We start from the raw sequence: 17,403 nt of genomic DNA, 5'->3' as shown, positions 1-17,403 counted from the left end.
TGACACTGAATACAGGTGTAAACGGGGTCTGAAACATTCTGAACTTGTCAGCTCTCGACCACATCTAGAGGTAGTCAACATTGCATTCATTTGAATGGTTTTCATACTCTTTCAAAAAGAGATATATTTTAAGTATACAGTATATAATTAGGCATACTTAGTATTCTAACATCCATGTAGTAGTAGTATACTTGTAAGTGTACTACTTGAATACTGCTTTGGACTAAATTGGCCCACTTTTTAGTTCATACAGTTTTACTTTTAAGTGTGCTAAAAGTGTAACAGTAGTAAACTTTAGGAGTCCACAATAAAGTTTGCATATGCATCAGACACTTTTAGATGAGCCCCCCATACTTCTTGGAAGAAAAACAAACAAAAATTAGATGCTTCATAGCACTTATATACTGCTACTCTCTGATGATTTGATGTGCTTTTTTATCCTCACTTATAAGTCAATTTGGATAAAAGAGTCTGCTTAAACCTGTCTAATAGTCCCACCCTAAATGACTGAAAGCTCCGCCTTAAAGGACTGATAGCCCCGCCCTAAATGACAGATAGTTCCACCCTAAATGACAGATATCCCCACCCTAAATGACTGATATCCCCGCCCTAAATGACTGATAGCCCCACAACAGAGTGCTGATAGCCCCGCCCTAAATGACTGAAATCCCGCCTTAAATGACTGATAGCCCCGCCCTAAATGACTGAAATCCCCGCCTTAAATGACTGATAGCTCCGCCCTAAATGACTGATAGCCCCGCCTTAAATGACTGATACCCCCGCCCTAAATGACTGATAGCTCCACAACAAAGTACTGATAGCCCCGCCTTAAATGACTGATAGCCCCGCCCTAAATGACTGATAGCTCCATCCTAAATGACTGGTAGTCTCACACTAAATGAGTAATAGCCCTGCCCAAAATGACTGATAACTCCACCCTAAATGACTTATAGCTCCGCCCTAAAAGACTGATAGCCCAATCCTAAATGACTGATAGCTCCGCCCTAACAGACTGATAGCCCAATCCTAAATGACTGATAGCTCCGCCCCAAAAGACTGATAGCCCAATCCTAAATGACTGAAAGCTCCGCCTTAAAGGACTGATAGCCCCGCCCTAAATGACAGATAGTTCAACCCTAAATGACAGATATCCCCACCCTACATGACTGATATCCCCGCCCTAAATGACTGATAGCCCCACAACAAAGTGCTGATAGCCCCGCCTAAATGACTGATAGCTCCGCCCTAAATGACTGATAGCCCTGCCTTAAATGACTGATAGCCCTGCCCTAAATGACTGATAGCTCCACAACAAAGTACTGATAGCCCCGCCCTAAATGACTGATAGCTCCACCCTAAATGACTGGTAGTCTCACACTAAATGAGTAATAGCCCTGCCCAAAATGACTGATAACTCCACCCTAAATGACTTATAGCTCCGCCCTAAAAGACTGATAGCCCAATCCTAAATGACTGATAGCTCTGCCCTAAAAGACTGATAGCCCAATCCTAAATGACTGATAGCTCCGCCCTAAAGGACTGATAGCTCTGCCTTAAATGACTGATAGTCCCATCCTAAATGAGTGATAGCTCCGCCCTAAATGACTAATATCCCTGCCCTAAATGACTATTAGCTCCGCCCCTAAGTGACTGATAACCCCGTCCTAAAAAACTGACAGCCTTATTTCACTTATAGCTCCGCCCTAAAAGACTAATAGCCCAATCCTAAATGACTGATAGTCCCACCCTAAATGACTGATAGCCCTGCCCTAAGGGACTAATGGTCCTGCCCTAAATGACTGTTAGCTCCGCCTCCTAAATTACCGATAACCCCGCCCTAAAAGCATTCCATGTGACCAGTGCTGAAGAAAGGTTGTTTGGAGGTGGGAGTGAATGTATATGGTGTTTAATAAACAAAACAGTGAAGTGCACAGACACATGGTTTATAACAAACTCTGTATGCATTTAAAAATAAGTCCATTTTGAGTTCATGTTGACCATTAATAAACTGCATTTTCCTTCGTTTCTATCACAGTCGATGGTGAAGAATGGAAAGCAGGCCATGGTTCTGTTTTCTCTGTCGGTGGCGGGCATGAACCAGGGTCTCCTGATCTCCAACAGGCAGAGCAGATCACACAGAGCCTCCGACGCCGCCGCCGCCGCTGCAGATCCGCATGAAGAGACTGAGACTCGCAGCGCTACGAGCCGAAGAGCGCAGAAAGAAAGCAGCGAGGAGAAGAAATGCTGCAAGTGTAAACCCATAGACGCCGACACCATCGACATCTACGCTCGTGCCGTCTTCCCGTTCACCTTCGCCGTGGTCAACGTCATCTACTGGGTGGCGTACACCATGTAGATCAATCATAACACATCCCCCTCCGCATGGCCATACAGCTGAAGTCAGAATTATTCATCCTCCTGTGAATATTTTTAAATATTTCGCAAATGATGTTGAACAGATTCAGGAAATTTTCACAGTATTTCCTTTAATATTTGTTCTTCTGGAGAAAGTCTTATTTGTTTTATTTCGGCTAGAATAAAAGCAGGTCTTAATTGTTTTAAAGCCATTTTAAGGTCAATATTATTCGCCCCCTTCAGCAATATTAGTGTTGGATTGTCTCCAGAACAAACCACTGTTATACAATGACTTGCCTAATTACCCTAACTTTACCCTAATTACCCTAGTGAAGCCTTTACATGTCACTTTAAGCTGAACACTAGTGTCTTGAAGAATATCTAGTCTAATATTATGTGCTGTCATCATGACAAAGAGAAAATAAATCACTTATTAGAGATGAATTATTAAAGCTATTATGATTAGATATGTGTCAGGGAGCAAAAATGTACAGGGAGGCTAATAATTCTGACTTCACTCATGTCAATACACTGATGTGACAAGATTATTAGCATATCTGGGGCCGGATGCACGAAAATCGTCTTAAGAAATAAACTAAGAGGTGTCTAAAATGGGTAGTTCAGTACTTCATTACTCTCCCTCAAGTGGTTCCAAACCTTTATGAGTTCCTTTAACACGAAAGAAGATATTTTGAAGAGAACTGGAAACCTGTAACCATTGACTTCCATAGTAGGAAAAGAAATATAATGCAAGTCAATGGTTACAGGTTTTTACAGTAGCTTTCTTCAAAATATCTGCTTTAGTGTTCAACAGAAAAAAGAAACTCAGACATGTTTAAAGAGTGAGTAAATTAGTGCAATTTTTAGTTTTAAGTGAACTATCCCTTTATTCCTAGCAATTAAGGGGCACCAATGGTGAAAAATCTACTTTTCAAGCTGTTTGGACAGTCATGTGTGTAGGTATAGTGTATAGTTCGTCATATTGGGCTGATATAAACACACACAGTCCTTTATTTTCAATTTAACAACCAAAAAACGGACCAATTGGAGCGGTTTTCAGACCGACCGCAACTTGATGTAGGAGTGTGCTCCCCCCGCCCACCAATATTGATTGACAGCTGCGTATTAACATGTCCTGGTAGTCACGTGTATAATCATATCAACAAGACCAGACGTGCGCAAAGCAACCGGGAATAAAAGATTTGTTCAGTTTGCTAGGATCATCAGCAGAAAGAGTGCAAAGCTAAACGCGCGCTCTGTCTGTCTGTCTGTGCATCTGTGTGTGTGTGTGTGTGCGTGAACTTTGTAACGACATTGTGTGTGACTTGATCGATGCAAGTCCACAACAAATACTCATTGGTGAAGTTCTTACTGTAGTATTTCTCACAAACGCTGCGTGAGACCTTCTTCCTTTAAGTCTGTCTGTTGTCTGATGCAGCTGAGGAAGGAGATCAAGGCACACAGAAATGGTATGTGGGGAGGACTCGCCTTAAAGGCGCAGTACGACAAAACAGCCCCCTAGTGCAAAAATGTATAAAGTAGAATCTTGTAAAAGGTATAATGAAAAATCTGATGGGTGTTTTGAGCTGAAACTTTACAGACACAGTCTGGAGACGCAAAACACTCGTATTAAATCTGAAAAAAGGGGTAACCTAGGTGCCCATTAAACTCAAGTATAGTCACAACAATTTCATTACAGCTTCATTTTAATTATTTTAATTGTATCACTTACTGTCGAAATTAAAATAATGTTTAGTGAATCTGGCCCTGGATTATTAGACCATCAGTCCTTTATTGTAGATGCTCATCAGTATGACAGGATAGGGGATTTAGAGGATGCTTGGATGGACGGGGATTGTTGCATTTTAACAAGACTGATAGATACCTCTTTACACTTAGTCGTGAATGCTTTACAATGACATTTCCTTGTTAATTTACTTGCTTTTTCTGAATATTTGCACCAGAATAGCCTTCTGAGCACTTGTATGAATGAACTAAAGCTGCGTTTTTTTGACTTTATTAAGTTTTACAAGGTTCGTTCTTCATTTTTATTTTATTGTTATTATTATTTTTGTTATTATAGATATTATTGTTGAAACCAGTTCTGATTACTTTTTTTACTTGGAAATGTGGAACTATCTTTGCTTGCAATGTCATGATGTGCTTGAATGAAATTAGGCAGTTTAATGTATTATTTAAATGCATTTTCTTGCATAGTGTTTATCATAGTTTATTATTATTATTTTTCTGAAATTGGCTTTAAATAAGAGCTGATTTATGTTGTGGAAAGTCATTACATATGAACTTTGAGCAGAAGTAATGATGTTTTGCATGAGAGTTTGTATCAGTATTGCTGAAAGATGTTATTCTGGACCTTTTCTGCATTATTTAATCGCTTTTTATCATTATTTTGGCTTCAGTTTTGTCTAAAGAAGCACTAAAAAGCTGCTTTTATTTTGAAACCTCACAACAAAATTTGCTGTTGTAATGACAATCGGAGCATATTGTTTTTGTGCATGCGAATTAACATTACAGCATGTGATTTATTGTTTCCTGCCTTTTTGATTTGGCTGTATAATGATTAATGCCACCACCGCATCATAGGATAATGACATGATTTATGTTCTTAGAGACAAAGAGGATAAATAAAACTCTTCTAGCCACCTCGTGTCTTGATTTTGGATTCAGAAATGCAGACATTTTTAGATTAAAGGTGCAGTATGTAAGTTTGACACCCAGTGGTTGAACTAGGTATTGAACGCTTGGTTCAAAACATGCAGGCGCAGACGGCCAGATTGACGACACCAACATATCAGTGATTTAGCATCTACATTTAATTATGGTAATGAGGTTTAATATTTATTAATTAAATTATAAACGTTACCATTTGGCTGAAGTGCAGTGAGTGCACTATTCTGTGCTTCTGAATGGCTGTATTTACATTTCTGTCCTGTTTCGTCTGATGCAAACAGCCTAATTGCTCATCACTGTGTATCTCGTCAGGTAGCGTGTTGTTAGGACACAGGGTTACAATGTAACCTGCTCACCTAATGTTTACGCTCGTAATATTAATATTATTTGCTAATTAATAACCTCATGTGGAACTCTGAATCTGTGTCTCATTTTGGAGTCTGTCTCTGTCCACCAGAGGTCGCATTTCGGTCATGGACACAGGTGCTGAAATATAATTGGCTAAACTGGCAGTGGGTGGGTTAAAGAGACCAAAACAAAGACAGCCATTCCGTCATGTAACGCACATGTTCAAAGCAGAATATCTGACTTCAGCAGTGTTTTTCAGATGTTCAAGAATGTTCAATGAGCATGTTCTGAATATCTGCACACATGTGATGCTGTTTTTCTGCTTTAGAAGAGTCAAACACTGACATGCAGCAGCTTTGATTATAACTCTGCTGCTACTAAAGAGCAGTACATACAGTTTTTCCCTGTTTTTGTTTTGTGTACAGATAACCAGGATCACAATCACTGTTCTGGATGATTTATAAGCATTTTCAATTAGTGAAGACCAGTAAAATGTCCTCATGGCCTAGAGCACCGTCTGCTTTTAAAAACTAGCCTAGAATGCTGCCTGCTGTTAGAAAATAACCTAGAGCACCGTCTGCTATGAAAAACTAGCTTTGAGTGCTCTTACTAGAGTATATAGTAAAGACATCTGTTGTTAAAAACTAGCCTAGAGCACCGCCTGCTGTTTAAAAACTAGCCTAGAGCGCCATCTGTTGTTAAAAACTAGCCTAGAGCTCTGTCTGCTGTTAAACACTAGTCTAGAGCACCATCTGCTTTAAAAAAAGCCTAGAGCGCCATCTGCTTTAAGAACTAGTGTAGAGTGTCATCTACTGTTAAAAACTAACCTAGACTGTCATCTGCTGTTAAACACTAGCCTAGAGTGCTTTCTAATGTTAAACACTAGTCTAGAGCGCCATCTACTGTTAAAACTAGCCTAGAGCGCTGTCTGCTGTTAAAACTAGCCTAGAGCGCCTTCTGCTGTTAAAACTAGCTTTCAGTGCCATCTGTAGTTAAAATCTAGCCTAGAGCGACATCGGTTGTTAAAAACTAGCCTAGAGCGCCATCTGTTCTTAAAAACTAGCCTAGAGCGCCATCTGCTTTTAAAATCTAGCCTAGAGCAACATATTTTGTTAAAAACTAGACTAGAGCGCCATCTTTTCTTAAAAACTAACCTAGAGCGCCATCTGTTGTTAAAACTAGACTAGAGTGCCGTTTGCTGTTTAAAAACTAGCCTAGAGCGCCATCTGTTCTTAAAAACTAGCCTAGAGCGCCATCTGCTTTTAAAATTCAGCCAAGAGCGCCATCTGTTGTTAAACACTATCCTAGAGCGCCATATACTTTAAAAACAAGCCTAGTGCGCCGTAAGCTGTTAAACACTAGCCTAAAGCGTCATCTGCTGTTAAACATTAGCCTAGAGCGCCATCTGCAGTTAAAACCTAGCCTAGAGCCCCGTCCGCTGTTAAACACTAGCCTAGAGCGCCGTCCGCTGTTAAACACTAGCCTAGAGCACCGTCTGCTGTTAAGCACAAGTGTAGAGCGCCATCTGCTGTTAATAACTAGCCTAGAGCGCCGTCTGCTGTTAAATATTAGCTTAGAGGGCCGTCTGTTGTTAAACAATGGCCTAGAGCGCCGTCCGCTGTTAAACACTAGCCTAGAGCGCCGTCTGCTGTTAAGCACAAGCCTAGAGCGCCATCTGCTGTTAAAAACTAGCCTAGAGCACCGTCTGCTGTTAAACATTAGCTTAGAGGGCCGTCTGTTGTTAAACACTAGCCTAGAGCACCAATTGTTGTTAAAAACTAGCACTATTTGCTGTTAAAAACTAGCTTAGAGCGCCACCTGCTTTTAAAAACTATAGTCTAGATCATCGCTGTCTGATGTTTAAACTAGCTTATCGCTCCATCTGCTGTTAAAAACTAGCCTACAGTTCCGTCTGCTGCTAAACACTAGCCTAAATCGTCCACTGTTAAACACTAAGCTCGTTATCGACTCAAAAGTGAATAGTGAGGCACTTTCAAAATTGCAGAATCAATGCATCACAACAGCTCTAGAAATCAATACCTGCTGGTTCAAAAAGATCCGCAATCAGTCATGTAACACGAGGATCACTGCAGCACTTGATGTCACATGAAATTTTCAGTTGTGTCCCTTATTTTATATTGACTATTGTAGACTATACACCCACCTGCCAAATGAAAACACACAGTAGGCTCTTCAAGAAGATTCCCCTCGGTAAAGGCAAAGTTTACCCGTTTTATCCAGTCTGATCAATCAACAGCTCAGTTCAACTCCTATTGTCTGGTATGTGAAACGCACATGACCCTAAACTCAGGTTATGTGCAAGACTTGTGCAACATGCTGTTCAAAGGACAGAGAAATGGGTGGAGAAAGGCTGTGAGCGGTGTCTGTGTTGTAAACAGAGCAGAAGCACGTCTGCATTTCAGAAGCACAACACAAACACTCTGAAGGGGAATTAGGATTAAGAAAAGTCTCCTTCATCATGACGGATCACGAATTCCCTGACGTGGCTTCAGTGAGTGTCGAGTAGTCTGTTTTATAATAATAATAATAGAATTAGCTATATGTTTTCTACAATGAGTGAACGAAAATTTATAGAGTTTACTAAACTGTCCATATGAAAAAAAATACTAATTTTACGTTATATTTACTATAGAATATGTAGTAAATTTTCTGTGGTAAATATGGTATGCTTTAGAGCTTTTTTTAGCTTTACTGCAGTAAATATATACCTTTGTAAATTCCAACAATGTGGTCATTTGTTTTAGTAATTGTACTATTAATAACTACAATAATAATAACTATAATATAATAACTATAGTCTATTAAAGTAAATTACTACATTTGTTAATAGACTATTGAGGGTCATTGTAGACTTCATATCCCTTAAAGCCAGATTTTTCAGTTTAAGGCAATCACAAACTCAGCCAAACACAGTGTTTTAACTGAAAAGATGATTTTACTCCATTATAAAGCAAAGTGTTTTACACACAGCAGCTCTTTTTTTACTATTATTACATTAGTACAGCTCTTACTAGAGTATAAAGTAAAGACATCTGTTGTTAAAAACTAGCCTAGAGCACCGCCTGCTGTTAAAAACTAGCCTAGAGCACCGTCTGCTGTTTAAAAAGTAGCCTAGAGCGCCATCTGCTGTTTGAAAACTAGCCTAGAGCGCCGTCTGCTTTAAAAAAAACTAGCCTAGAGCGTCATCTGCTGTTAGCTGTTGTTAAAAAATAACGTAGTGTCATCTGCTGTGAAACACTAGTCTAGAGCGTCGTCTGCTGTTTAAAAACTAGTCTAAAGCGCTGTCTGCTGTTAGAAAGTAGCCTAGAGCACCGTCTGCTGTTTAAAAACTAGCCTAGAACGCCGTCTGCTATAAAAAAACTAGCTTAGAGCGTCATCTGCTGTTAAAAACTAGCCTAGAGCGCCGTCTGCTGTTAAAAACTAGCCTAGAGCGCCGTCTGCTGTTTAAAAACTAGCCTAGAGCGCCATCTGCTTTAAAAACTAGCCTAGAGCGCCGTCTGCTGTTTGAAAACTAGCCTAGAGCGGCGTCTGCTGTTTAAAAACTAGCCTAGAGCGCCATCTGCTTTAAAAAAACTAGGCTAGAGCGCCGTCTGTTGTTGAAAAATAACGTAGTGTCATCTGCTGTTAAACACTAGTCTAGAGCGTCGTCTGCTGTTTAAAAACTAGTCTAAAGCGCTGTCTGCTGTTAGAAAGTAGCCTAGAGCACCGTCTGCTGTTTAAAAACTAGCCTAGAGCGCCGTCTGCTTTAAAAAAACTAGCCTAGAGCATCATCTGCTGTTAAAAACTAGCCTAGAGCGGCGTCTGCTGTTTAAAAACAAGCCTAGAGCGGCGTCTGCTGTTTAAAAACTAGCCTAGAGCGCCATCTGCTTTAAAAACTAGCCTAGAGCGCCGTCTGCTGTTTAAAAACTAGCCTAGAGCGCCATCTGCTGTTTAAAAACTAGCCTAGAGCGCCATCTGCTGTTTAAAAACTAGCCTAGAGCGCCATCTGCTGTTTAAAAACTAGCCTAGAGCGCCGTCTGCTGTTTAAAAACTAGCCTAGAGCGCCATCTGTTGTTAAAAACTAACATAGAGTGTCATCTGTTCTTAAAAACTAGCCTAGAGAGCTATTACAGCTCTTACTATAGTATATAGTAAAGACGGATACATGAAGTGTAAATACTAGAACAAACTAAATATAAACTACGTTATGAGTCAATACACCACAGTGTAGTTTACTATAAATTATACCACAGTACTTACTAGTTTATCAATTCACTGTATGCTGCAGTAAGATAAATATAAAGACAATACACTAAATATAGTATTACTGTAATGTGGCTGTAGCTTTTGTAAGAACATTGGTAAGAGCTTGATGCAGTTGCTAATAATTCATTAATTAAATACATGTTGTAATTTTAAAAGTGTGTAGATTAAAATCAACTTCGAAGCACATGTTCGAACAATAATGTTTTTATTAATGCAAATGCATGCTTGTTAACGTTGGTAAATGATGATTGTGTAAGATTTTAATACATGTAGATGTTAATTAATGTTTGGTTTCACGGATGTAAAATATATGTTCTATATGCAAAAATGGCTGTTTGCATGTTTGTTTACATGTATGTACGAGGTTTTCTGTGTGGATTGTTTACTGAATGTTTCTACGCTGCAGATGAAGCCATGCATTCGTCCGGACATGTTTGATTTCGAGGGAGTGTTTTTGACTCGCTTCTTCACTGACAACTGGGAGAACGTGAAAAACTTTCAAGCCAGACCTGACGACATTCTCATAGCCACGTATCCTAAAGCAGGTTATAGCGCCATTAAAAACCCCAGTATGAACTACTGACTTTCCAAACTGAGCTTTAAAATCTTAAAACATCCTAGTATCAACTGTAATAAATACCGTAATACACTTGAGTGTCATTGTAGTATACTCTATTGCTGTGAAAATGACAGTACTGGTAAAAAAATCCAGCTTAAACCAGCCTAGGATGGTTGGTTGGTTTTAGCTGGTCAACCAGGCTGGTTTAAGAGGGGTTTTGGCCACTTCCAGGCTGGTTTCCAGCTATTTCCAGCCTGGTCTTAGCTGGTCAGGCTGGGAGATGACCAGATAAAACCAGCTTGACCAGCCTAGGCTGGGAGCCCAGCCAAAACCAGCTATGTCCAGCTTAAACCAGGCTGATGAAGCTGGTTTTAAATGGTTTTAGCTGGTCACTTTCCAGCCTGACCAGCTAAGACCAGGCTGGAAATGGCTGGAAACCAGCCTGGAGGTGGCCAAAGCCCCTCTTAAACCAGGCTGATCGACCAGCTAAAACCAGCCAACCAGCCTAGGCTGGTTTAAGCTGGGTTTTTCAGCAGGGTTGGGTCAGTTGTTTATAATACTATAGTTGTTGTGTTACCATAGCAACTGTAGGGTTTCTCATCGCAGCAGCGGACGTAGCTGGAAAGCTATTATTAGCCCATGGATGTTTACATTAGATGTGACCTACGCTATTGTTGTCCATTGGAAGGAATGGTAATTTTGGTACAGGGTACCGCCCCTTTAAAATGAATGTGGGATCCTTGTGTGGGACCAAGGTGTAAATAATAATAGGTGTCAAGTAAATAAACAGAATTAATGATGGGCTACAAATCTGCGGAAATCTCTGCACGCAGATTCTGTGTGGGCCTACTCATTACTACACCCGTACACAGTGCTAAAGTCCAGCATCTTCATTGGCTTTAGTCTTGACTAAGTGCTTTTGAATGACATTTGTTCTGGAAGCACTGTACCAATATGGCGGCGGTATTGATGCATGCTCACCCTGCTGACAAAAGCAGCTTAAACCAGCATAGGCTGGTTGGCTGGTTTAACCTGGTCAACCAGGCTGGTTTCAGAGGTGTTTTGGCCATTTCCAGGCTGGTAAATGGCCAACTAAATCCAACTAAAACCAGGAAACCAGCCTGGAAAGGGTCAAAACCCCTCTATAACCAGGCTGGTCAACCAGGTAAAACCAGCCTAGGCTGCTTTAAGCTGTTTTTTTCAGTGGGGCAGGGTTGGTCTGTATGCAATAATGTATATATCTATGACATTAGCCTAGATAACGTCATATGTACTTTCTCGCCCATGGACACTAGCGGTAATTAGAGATTTGTTTAATAATTTATTTGATGCAAATATGATTTAACACAAAGTATAGCTTTATAAATGTACATACGTGGGTTTTTTTTATCTAACTTTCGAGCCATTTATGATAGTGAAGGCAAGTAAATGCAACATAACCATCTTGTGAAAATAATCCATTCAAGTACGGTTCAAAAACACTACATTTACTCTATAAGCTACTGATATTTTACTCACGTGAGTAAATGCCTCAGTTTATTTATTTGGTGTGTGGATGCACTTATGTGTGAACTGGTTTATATCTCTGTCTCTGCTGTTTACTTTTTAATCTTTGCAAAATGTCTGAAATTGAAAATAAATGATGAAAAACTTGCTTTCCTTTGCTAGGAACTACATGGGTTTCTTATATCCTCGACCTTCTGTATTTCGGTAATGATGAGAATCAGACCTCGCAGCCCATCGTTCAGAGAGTGCCGTTCCTGGAGTCCTGCTTTCAGGAGTTTTCAACGAGTCAGTCAATCTTTTTACCGCTACACTATTAATGAACTTATTTTATCTAAATAAAAATAATAGTGGTGTTGTTGTTGTTGTTGTTGTTAAAGGGTCATGAAATAAGTTGTTTACAGTACATGTGCAGGTTGAGTTTTTGCTGCCAAACCTATGACTGATTAACAAGACTAAGATAATTAATGACTTTTCTTTAATTATTTAACCTTTACTTTTGTAATATTTATTTTGCTGGTCAAATTGTATTTTCTTGGGCTTATGCTTTACTTTAAATGCTAATTTGAGAGAGAACCTTCAATGAGAAATGTAAAGTAGGTCACAAATGTAATAAAGTAATTATTTTGGGTCAAAAAAAAAAACATTGTGCCATAGCACTACGAGTGAAGTGTTTAGCCTCTTAAAAAACCTGCAGAGAAACTTGACTGAGGAAGCTGAGAGTGAGGGCGAAGTTAAGCTCATGGCTATGGATGATGTCATCATGGTTATTAACTGTGCACACAACGATTGGCTGTTGATGGGTAGGGGGAGGAGTCTCTGTAAGAGATTTATTTTTGTAGAGTGTGATTAAATGATCATTTTCAAATAAATGTTTTATTATGCATATTAAGCAAAGAGTTGCATTTTAAAAATTAAATACAGAATTTTTTTTCCAATGTTACAATATAAAAACTTTCAGGAAAATAAGAATTAATAAAATATTATTATATTTATATTATTATTATTATTCATTAATTTTCTTGCTGATTTAGTCCCTTTTATTCCACAGCGGAATGAACCGCCAACTTATCCAGCAAGTTTTTACGCAACGGATGCCCTTCCAGCCGCAACCCATCTCTGGGAAAATTATTATTATTATATTGAATATTAGCGGCGAGGCAGTGGCGCAGTAGGTAGTGCTGTCGCCTCACAGCAAGAAGGTCGCTGGTAAGAACCTCGGCTCAGTTGGTGTTTCTGTGTGGAGTTTGCATGTTCTCCCTGCATTCGCGTGGGTTTCCCAGAGATGGGTTGTGGCTGGAAGGGCATCTGCTGCGTAAAAACTTGCTGGATAAGTTGGCGGTTCATTCCGCTGTGGAATAAAAGGGACTAAATCGACATAAAAAAATTTTCATGAAATGAAAATGTAGCAATATTCAAATGTAAGCTAAGTGTCAGCAAGTAAACAAGACTGTGTTCAGTTTCAGGGACAGAAATGGCGGATAATCTACCCACTTCTCCTCGACTCATTAAAACCCATTTACCGGTCCAGCTCGTGCCCAAGTCCTTCTGGGAGCAGAACTCAAGGGTAAGAATACCATTTTCACAAAAAATATAGGCGATTATTAAAAATACAAATAGATTTCTGAAGTTCAAACATTGATATTGTGTCATCTAAAAATGTATATAAACATGAAAATATATTTATGTGGGCGACACGGTGGCTCAGTGGTTAGCACTATTGCCTCACAGCAAGAAGGGTGCTGGTTCAAGTCCTGGCTGGGCCAGTGGGCAGTTCTGTGTGGAGTGTGCATGTTCCCCCCGTGTTGGTGTAGGTTTCCTCTGGGTGCTCCAAGCACATTCGCTATGTGCACATTGCATTTGTGTGTGTGTGTGTGTGTGTGTGTGTGTGTGTGTGTGTGTGTGTGTGTGTGAATGAGTGTGTATGGGTGTTTCCCAGTACTTGTTGCAGCTGGAAGGTCATCCACTGCGTAAATCATATGTTGGAAAAGTTGGTGGTTCATTCCACAGTGGCGCCCCCTGATGAATAAAGGGACCAAGCCAAAGGAAAATGACTGAATGAATCAAACATTTTTCCTGATTAAATCCTCATGTCATAATAGTTTCTTTCTCTTAATCCAGGTTGTGTATGTGGCACGCAACGCAAAAGACAACGCCGTTTCCTATTTCCATTTTGACCGAATGAACATGGTGCAGCCCGAGCCAGGAGACTGGGATAGCTATTTAGACAAATTCATGCAAGGCCAAAGTAAGTAAGTAAGCCAGTTTACAGCAGCTCACAACACAAAATACCACAGTGTAGGATTTACTATAGTAAACTGTATGTTTTCAGCCTTCCTAAAGCGCATAAACACAGCTATTCTCTCAATTAAAGCCATGTTAGCCATTTAGCATCGAAGCTCACTGGGTAGACAGCAGGTAGGACAGGCCTGCCCACGATGGGAATCCACGACTATAGTGAAGTGGATTACATGCGAGAATGAATCGAGTAAACTCAAAATGTTCACATTTACGCACAATATCATGATTTATTTAATATATCGCTGAGTCTTGTGTGATTTTTTTTTTAAATTCTGGGTTATTTTAACCCGTTTCTGGGTGTAATAGGGACTAACCCAACTGCTGGGTTAATTTTATTTAATTATAAGAGTATGACCAAATTTAACACAATGTTTTGGTTAGTCAAAAATTAACCCAATTTGAGTTGAAATAACCCAGCATTTCCTAGAGTGGGGATTTGTATTTTCTCTGCAGATGTGTTCGGTTCTTGGTTCGACCACGTCAGCGGATGGTGGCAGAAAAAGCGGAGCTATCCCAACATGCTCTACATGTTCTTTGAGGATTTGTCTGAAGTATGTAAATTTATAGAGTGATCGTTAGATGAGCTGTGGAAATGTGAAGAGTGTGTATTGCGTGTTTCTTGTGTTTTCCAGGACACTGGGCGTGAGGTGAACCGCTTGTGCTCTTTCCTGGGTTTGTCCACGTCAGTCCAAGAGAAGGAGAAAATAACTAAAGGAGTTCAGTTTGATGCCATGAAACAAAACACATTGATCAACCATGTCACAATCCCTTTCCTGGACTGCAAGATCTCACCCTTCATGAGGAAAGGTTCATAAACCACACACTCATTTCATTTAGAGGTGTGCTGATATTCAATAATACAGTATTCTAGGGCTGGCAGAAAACAGCTGATGGAGTATCCACTAACCTGCACATTATTCACACACTAGATGGCGCCAAACAGTCAAAAACAGCTGATGGAGTATACACTAACCTGTGCATTATTCAGACACTAGATGGCGCTAAACATTCACAAACAGCTGATAGAGTATACACTAACCTGCACATTATTCACACACTAGATGGCGTCAAACAGTCAAAAACAGCTGCTGGAGTATACACTAACCTGTGCATTATTCAGACACTAGATGGCGTCAAACAGTTGAAAACACAAAGTTGACAGAAACGAAAACAGCTGATGGAGTATACACTAACCTGCGCAGTATTCAGATACTAGATGGCGCAAAACAGTCAAAAACACCTGCTGGAGTACACACTAACCTTTTCATTATTCAGACACTAGATGGCGCCAAACAGTTGAAAACACAAAGTTGACAGAAACGAAAACAGCTGATGGAGTATACACTAACCTGTGCATTATTCAGACACTAGATGGCGCCAAACAGTCAAAACAGCTGCTGGAGTACACACTAACCTGTGCATTATTCAGACACTAGATGGAGACAGTCAGAAACAGCTGATGGAGTATACACTAACCTGCGCATTATTCAGACACTAGATGGCGCCAAACAGTTGAAAACACAAAGCTGACAGAAACTAAAACAGCTGATGGAGTATACACTAACCTGCGCAGTATTCAGACACTAGATGGAAACAGACAGAAACAGCTGATGGAGTATACACTAACCTGCGCAGTATTCAAACACTAGATGGAAACAGACAGAAACAGCTGATGGAGTATACACTAACCTGCGCAGTATTCAGACACTAGATGGTGCCAAACAGTCAAAAACAGCTGATGGAGTATACACTAACCTGTGCATTATTCAGGCACTAGATGGCGCCAAACAGTCGAAAACACAAAGCTGACAGAAACTAAAACAGCTGATGGAGTATACACTAACCTGCGCATTATTCAGACGCTAGATGGCGCCAAACAGTGAAAAACACAAAGCTGACAGAGATTATAACAGCTGATGGAGTATACACTAACTAACTAATTTATTACTGTAGTGTTCGTTCATGTGGAGTTCTTCGCTTTCACTGCTGCTCATCTTCTTGTTTGTGTCCCAAAAGGTAAAGTTGGAGACTGGAAAAGTCACTTCACCGTGGCCCAGAACGAACGCTTCGATGAAGTCTATAAACAGAAGATGAAGAACAGCGGCGTCACGTTTCGCACTGAGATTTAAAACCCTACAGATCTTGCATTTCACGTTTAATTGCTGCTCCTCTGATTTCACAAGTGGAAGTAGTTTGTTTTCCACACTCACACAAAATTAAAAACGTGATACTACTGGTGAATTGTTAGAGCTCAGATCAATGTTTTGTGTCTAATAGTTTAGTTTTGTGGCACACAGCCTTGTATAGTCAGGATAATGCACATCCTGCTGGTTGTTATTGCAGAATGATCCCTCCAGTCTTACACAACAGCTGCTAATAAACCTGTCTGTTTTTTTCTGTGATAACAAATGTCTCGATGTACTTTATCACTTACTTAACATGTTGTGATTGACCAATCAGAATCAATTTGCCGGCAGCTGGCTCTCTGCAGCTCTCACATGGTCGCCCACTGAAGCTAAGCAGGGCTGCGCCCGGTCAGTACCTGGATGGGGGACCACATGGGGAAGCTAGGTTGTTGCCGGAAGTGGTGTTAGTGATGCCAGCAGGGGGCGCCCAACCTGTTGTCCGTGTGAGTCCTAATGCCCCAGTATAGTGAAGGGGACTCTATACTGCTCAGTGTGCGCCGTCTTTCAGATGAGACGTTAAACCGAGAAGTTAAACTCTCTGTGGTTGTTAAAAATCCCAGGATGTCCTTCAAAAAAGAGTAGCGGTTTAACCACAGTGTCCTGGCCAAATCTGCCCACTGGCCTCTGTCCATCATGGCCTCCAAATCATCCCCATATCATCTGTCTCCTCTCCACCTATCTGCTGGTGTGTGATATGCGGTCTGGCGCAATATGGCTGCCATCAGGTCATCCAGGTGGATGCTGCACTCTGGTGGTGGATGAGGATGTGTATGTTACCCCAATGTGTAAACCGCTTTGAGTGTCCAGAAAAGCGCTATATTAATGTCAAATGTCTTATTAGAAGTATATTTATTAATATACTTTTTTACTGTTTGATTAATCAGTGTCTTGAATGATGAATTAAATAAACATTTAACTATTTATTTATACATGAATTATTTTTTAATGCAACGCTTTATTTCTTTATTAAATGACCTTTAAAAACACAATTTAAATAAACACATTTAACTACGTCTATTTATTTGTCCATCATTTGCTCAATTATATTGGCATATTTTTTATACATTTCTATGCTTCAACTATTAAATTGATGAATTTATTATTTGTTTTATTTCTAAATGGCACTCCTGGTCCTCCATACCAATGATATCTATGACTGTTTCACAAATGTGCATTTAAAACAATTTGAATTAA

The 17,403-nt window shown here is 40.0% G+C and overlaps 2 protein-coding genes across 5 annotated transcripts in view; both read left to right on the top strand.

Annotated features, from left to right (window-relative positions):
- gabrd (gamma-aminobutyric acid type A receptor subunit delta) overlaps positions 1 to 5,018 on the top strand; it is a 16,622-nt gene extending 11,604 nt beyond the window's left edge. Inside the window, exon 9 of the mRNA XM_695007.9 lies at positions 2,036 to 5,018. Within this exon, the coding sequence (XP_700099.5) occupies positions 2,036 to 2,356 (321 nt within the window). The 3' untranslated portion in view covers positions 2,357 to 5,018. The remainder of the gene's footprint in view (positions 1 to 2,035) is intronic.
- A 2,769-nt stretch (positions 5,019 to 7,787) lies between these two features.
- sult1st4 (sulfotransferase family 1, cytosolic sulfotransferase 4) lies at positions 7,788 to 17,138 on the top strand. Of its 4 annotated transcripts, none has more exons than XR_012383640.1 (8): positions 7,788 to 7,906; positions 10,067 to 10,205; positions 11,888 to 12,010; positions 13,183 to 13,289; positions 13,844 to 13,974; positions 14,477 to 14,574; positions 14,656 to 14,830; positions 16,040 to 17,138. XR_012383640.1 is itself a non-coding variant. In XM_021478222.3 (8 exons), exons 1-8 carry the CDS (start codon positions 7,874 to 7,876, stop codon positions 16,150 to 16,152), a joined length of 939 nt encoding a protein of 312 aa, XP_021333897.1. In that variant the 5' UTR covers positions 7,788 to 7,873; the 3' UTR covers positions 16,153 to 17,138.
- Positions 17,139 to 17,403: the final 265 nt, after the last annotated feature.

This window comes from Danio rerio, chromosome 8, assembly GCF_049306965.1.
Source record: "Danio rerio strain Tuebingen ecotype United States chromosome 8, GRCz12tu, whole genome shotgun sequence".
NCBI classification, from domain to species: domain Eukaryota; kingdom Metazoa; phylum Chordata; class Actinopteri; order Cypriniformes; family Danionidae; genus Danio; species Danio rerio.
The sequence above is the reverse complement of the archived record's forward strand: the minus strand, read 5'-3'. Positions and strand labels throughout refer to the sequence as shown.

Bases quoted from the DNA above. Each gene is read 5' to 3' on its own strand.
- sult1st4 (XM_021478222.3), top strand. From the start codon at position 7,874: ATGACGGATCACGAATTCCCTGACGTGGCTTCA. The intron at 10,230-11,887 runs GTATGAACTACT...TTCCTTTGCTAG, and splicing joins TAGCGCCATTAAAAACCCCA to GAACTACATGGGTTTCTTAT. The intron at 14,831-16,039 runs GTTCATAAACCA...GTGTCCCAAAAG, and splicing joins CTCACCCTTCATGAGGAAAG to GTAAAGTTGGAGACTGGAAA.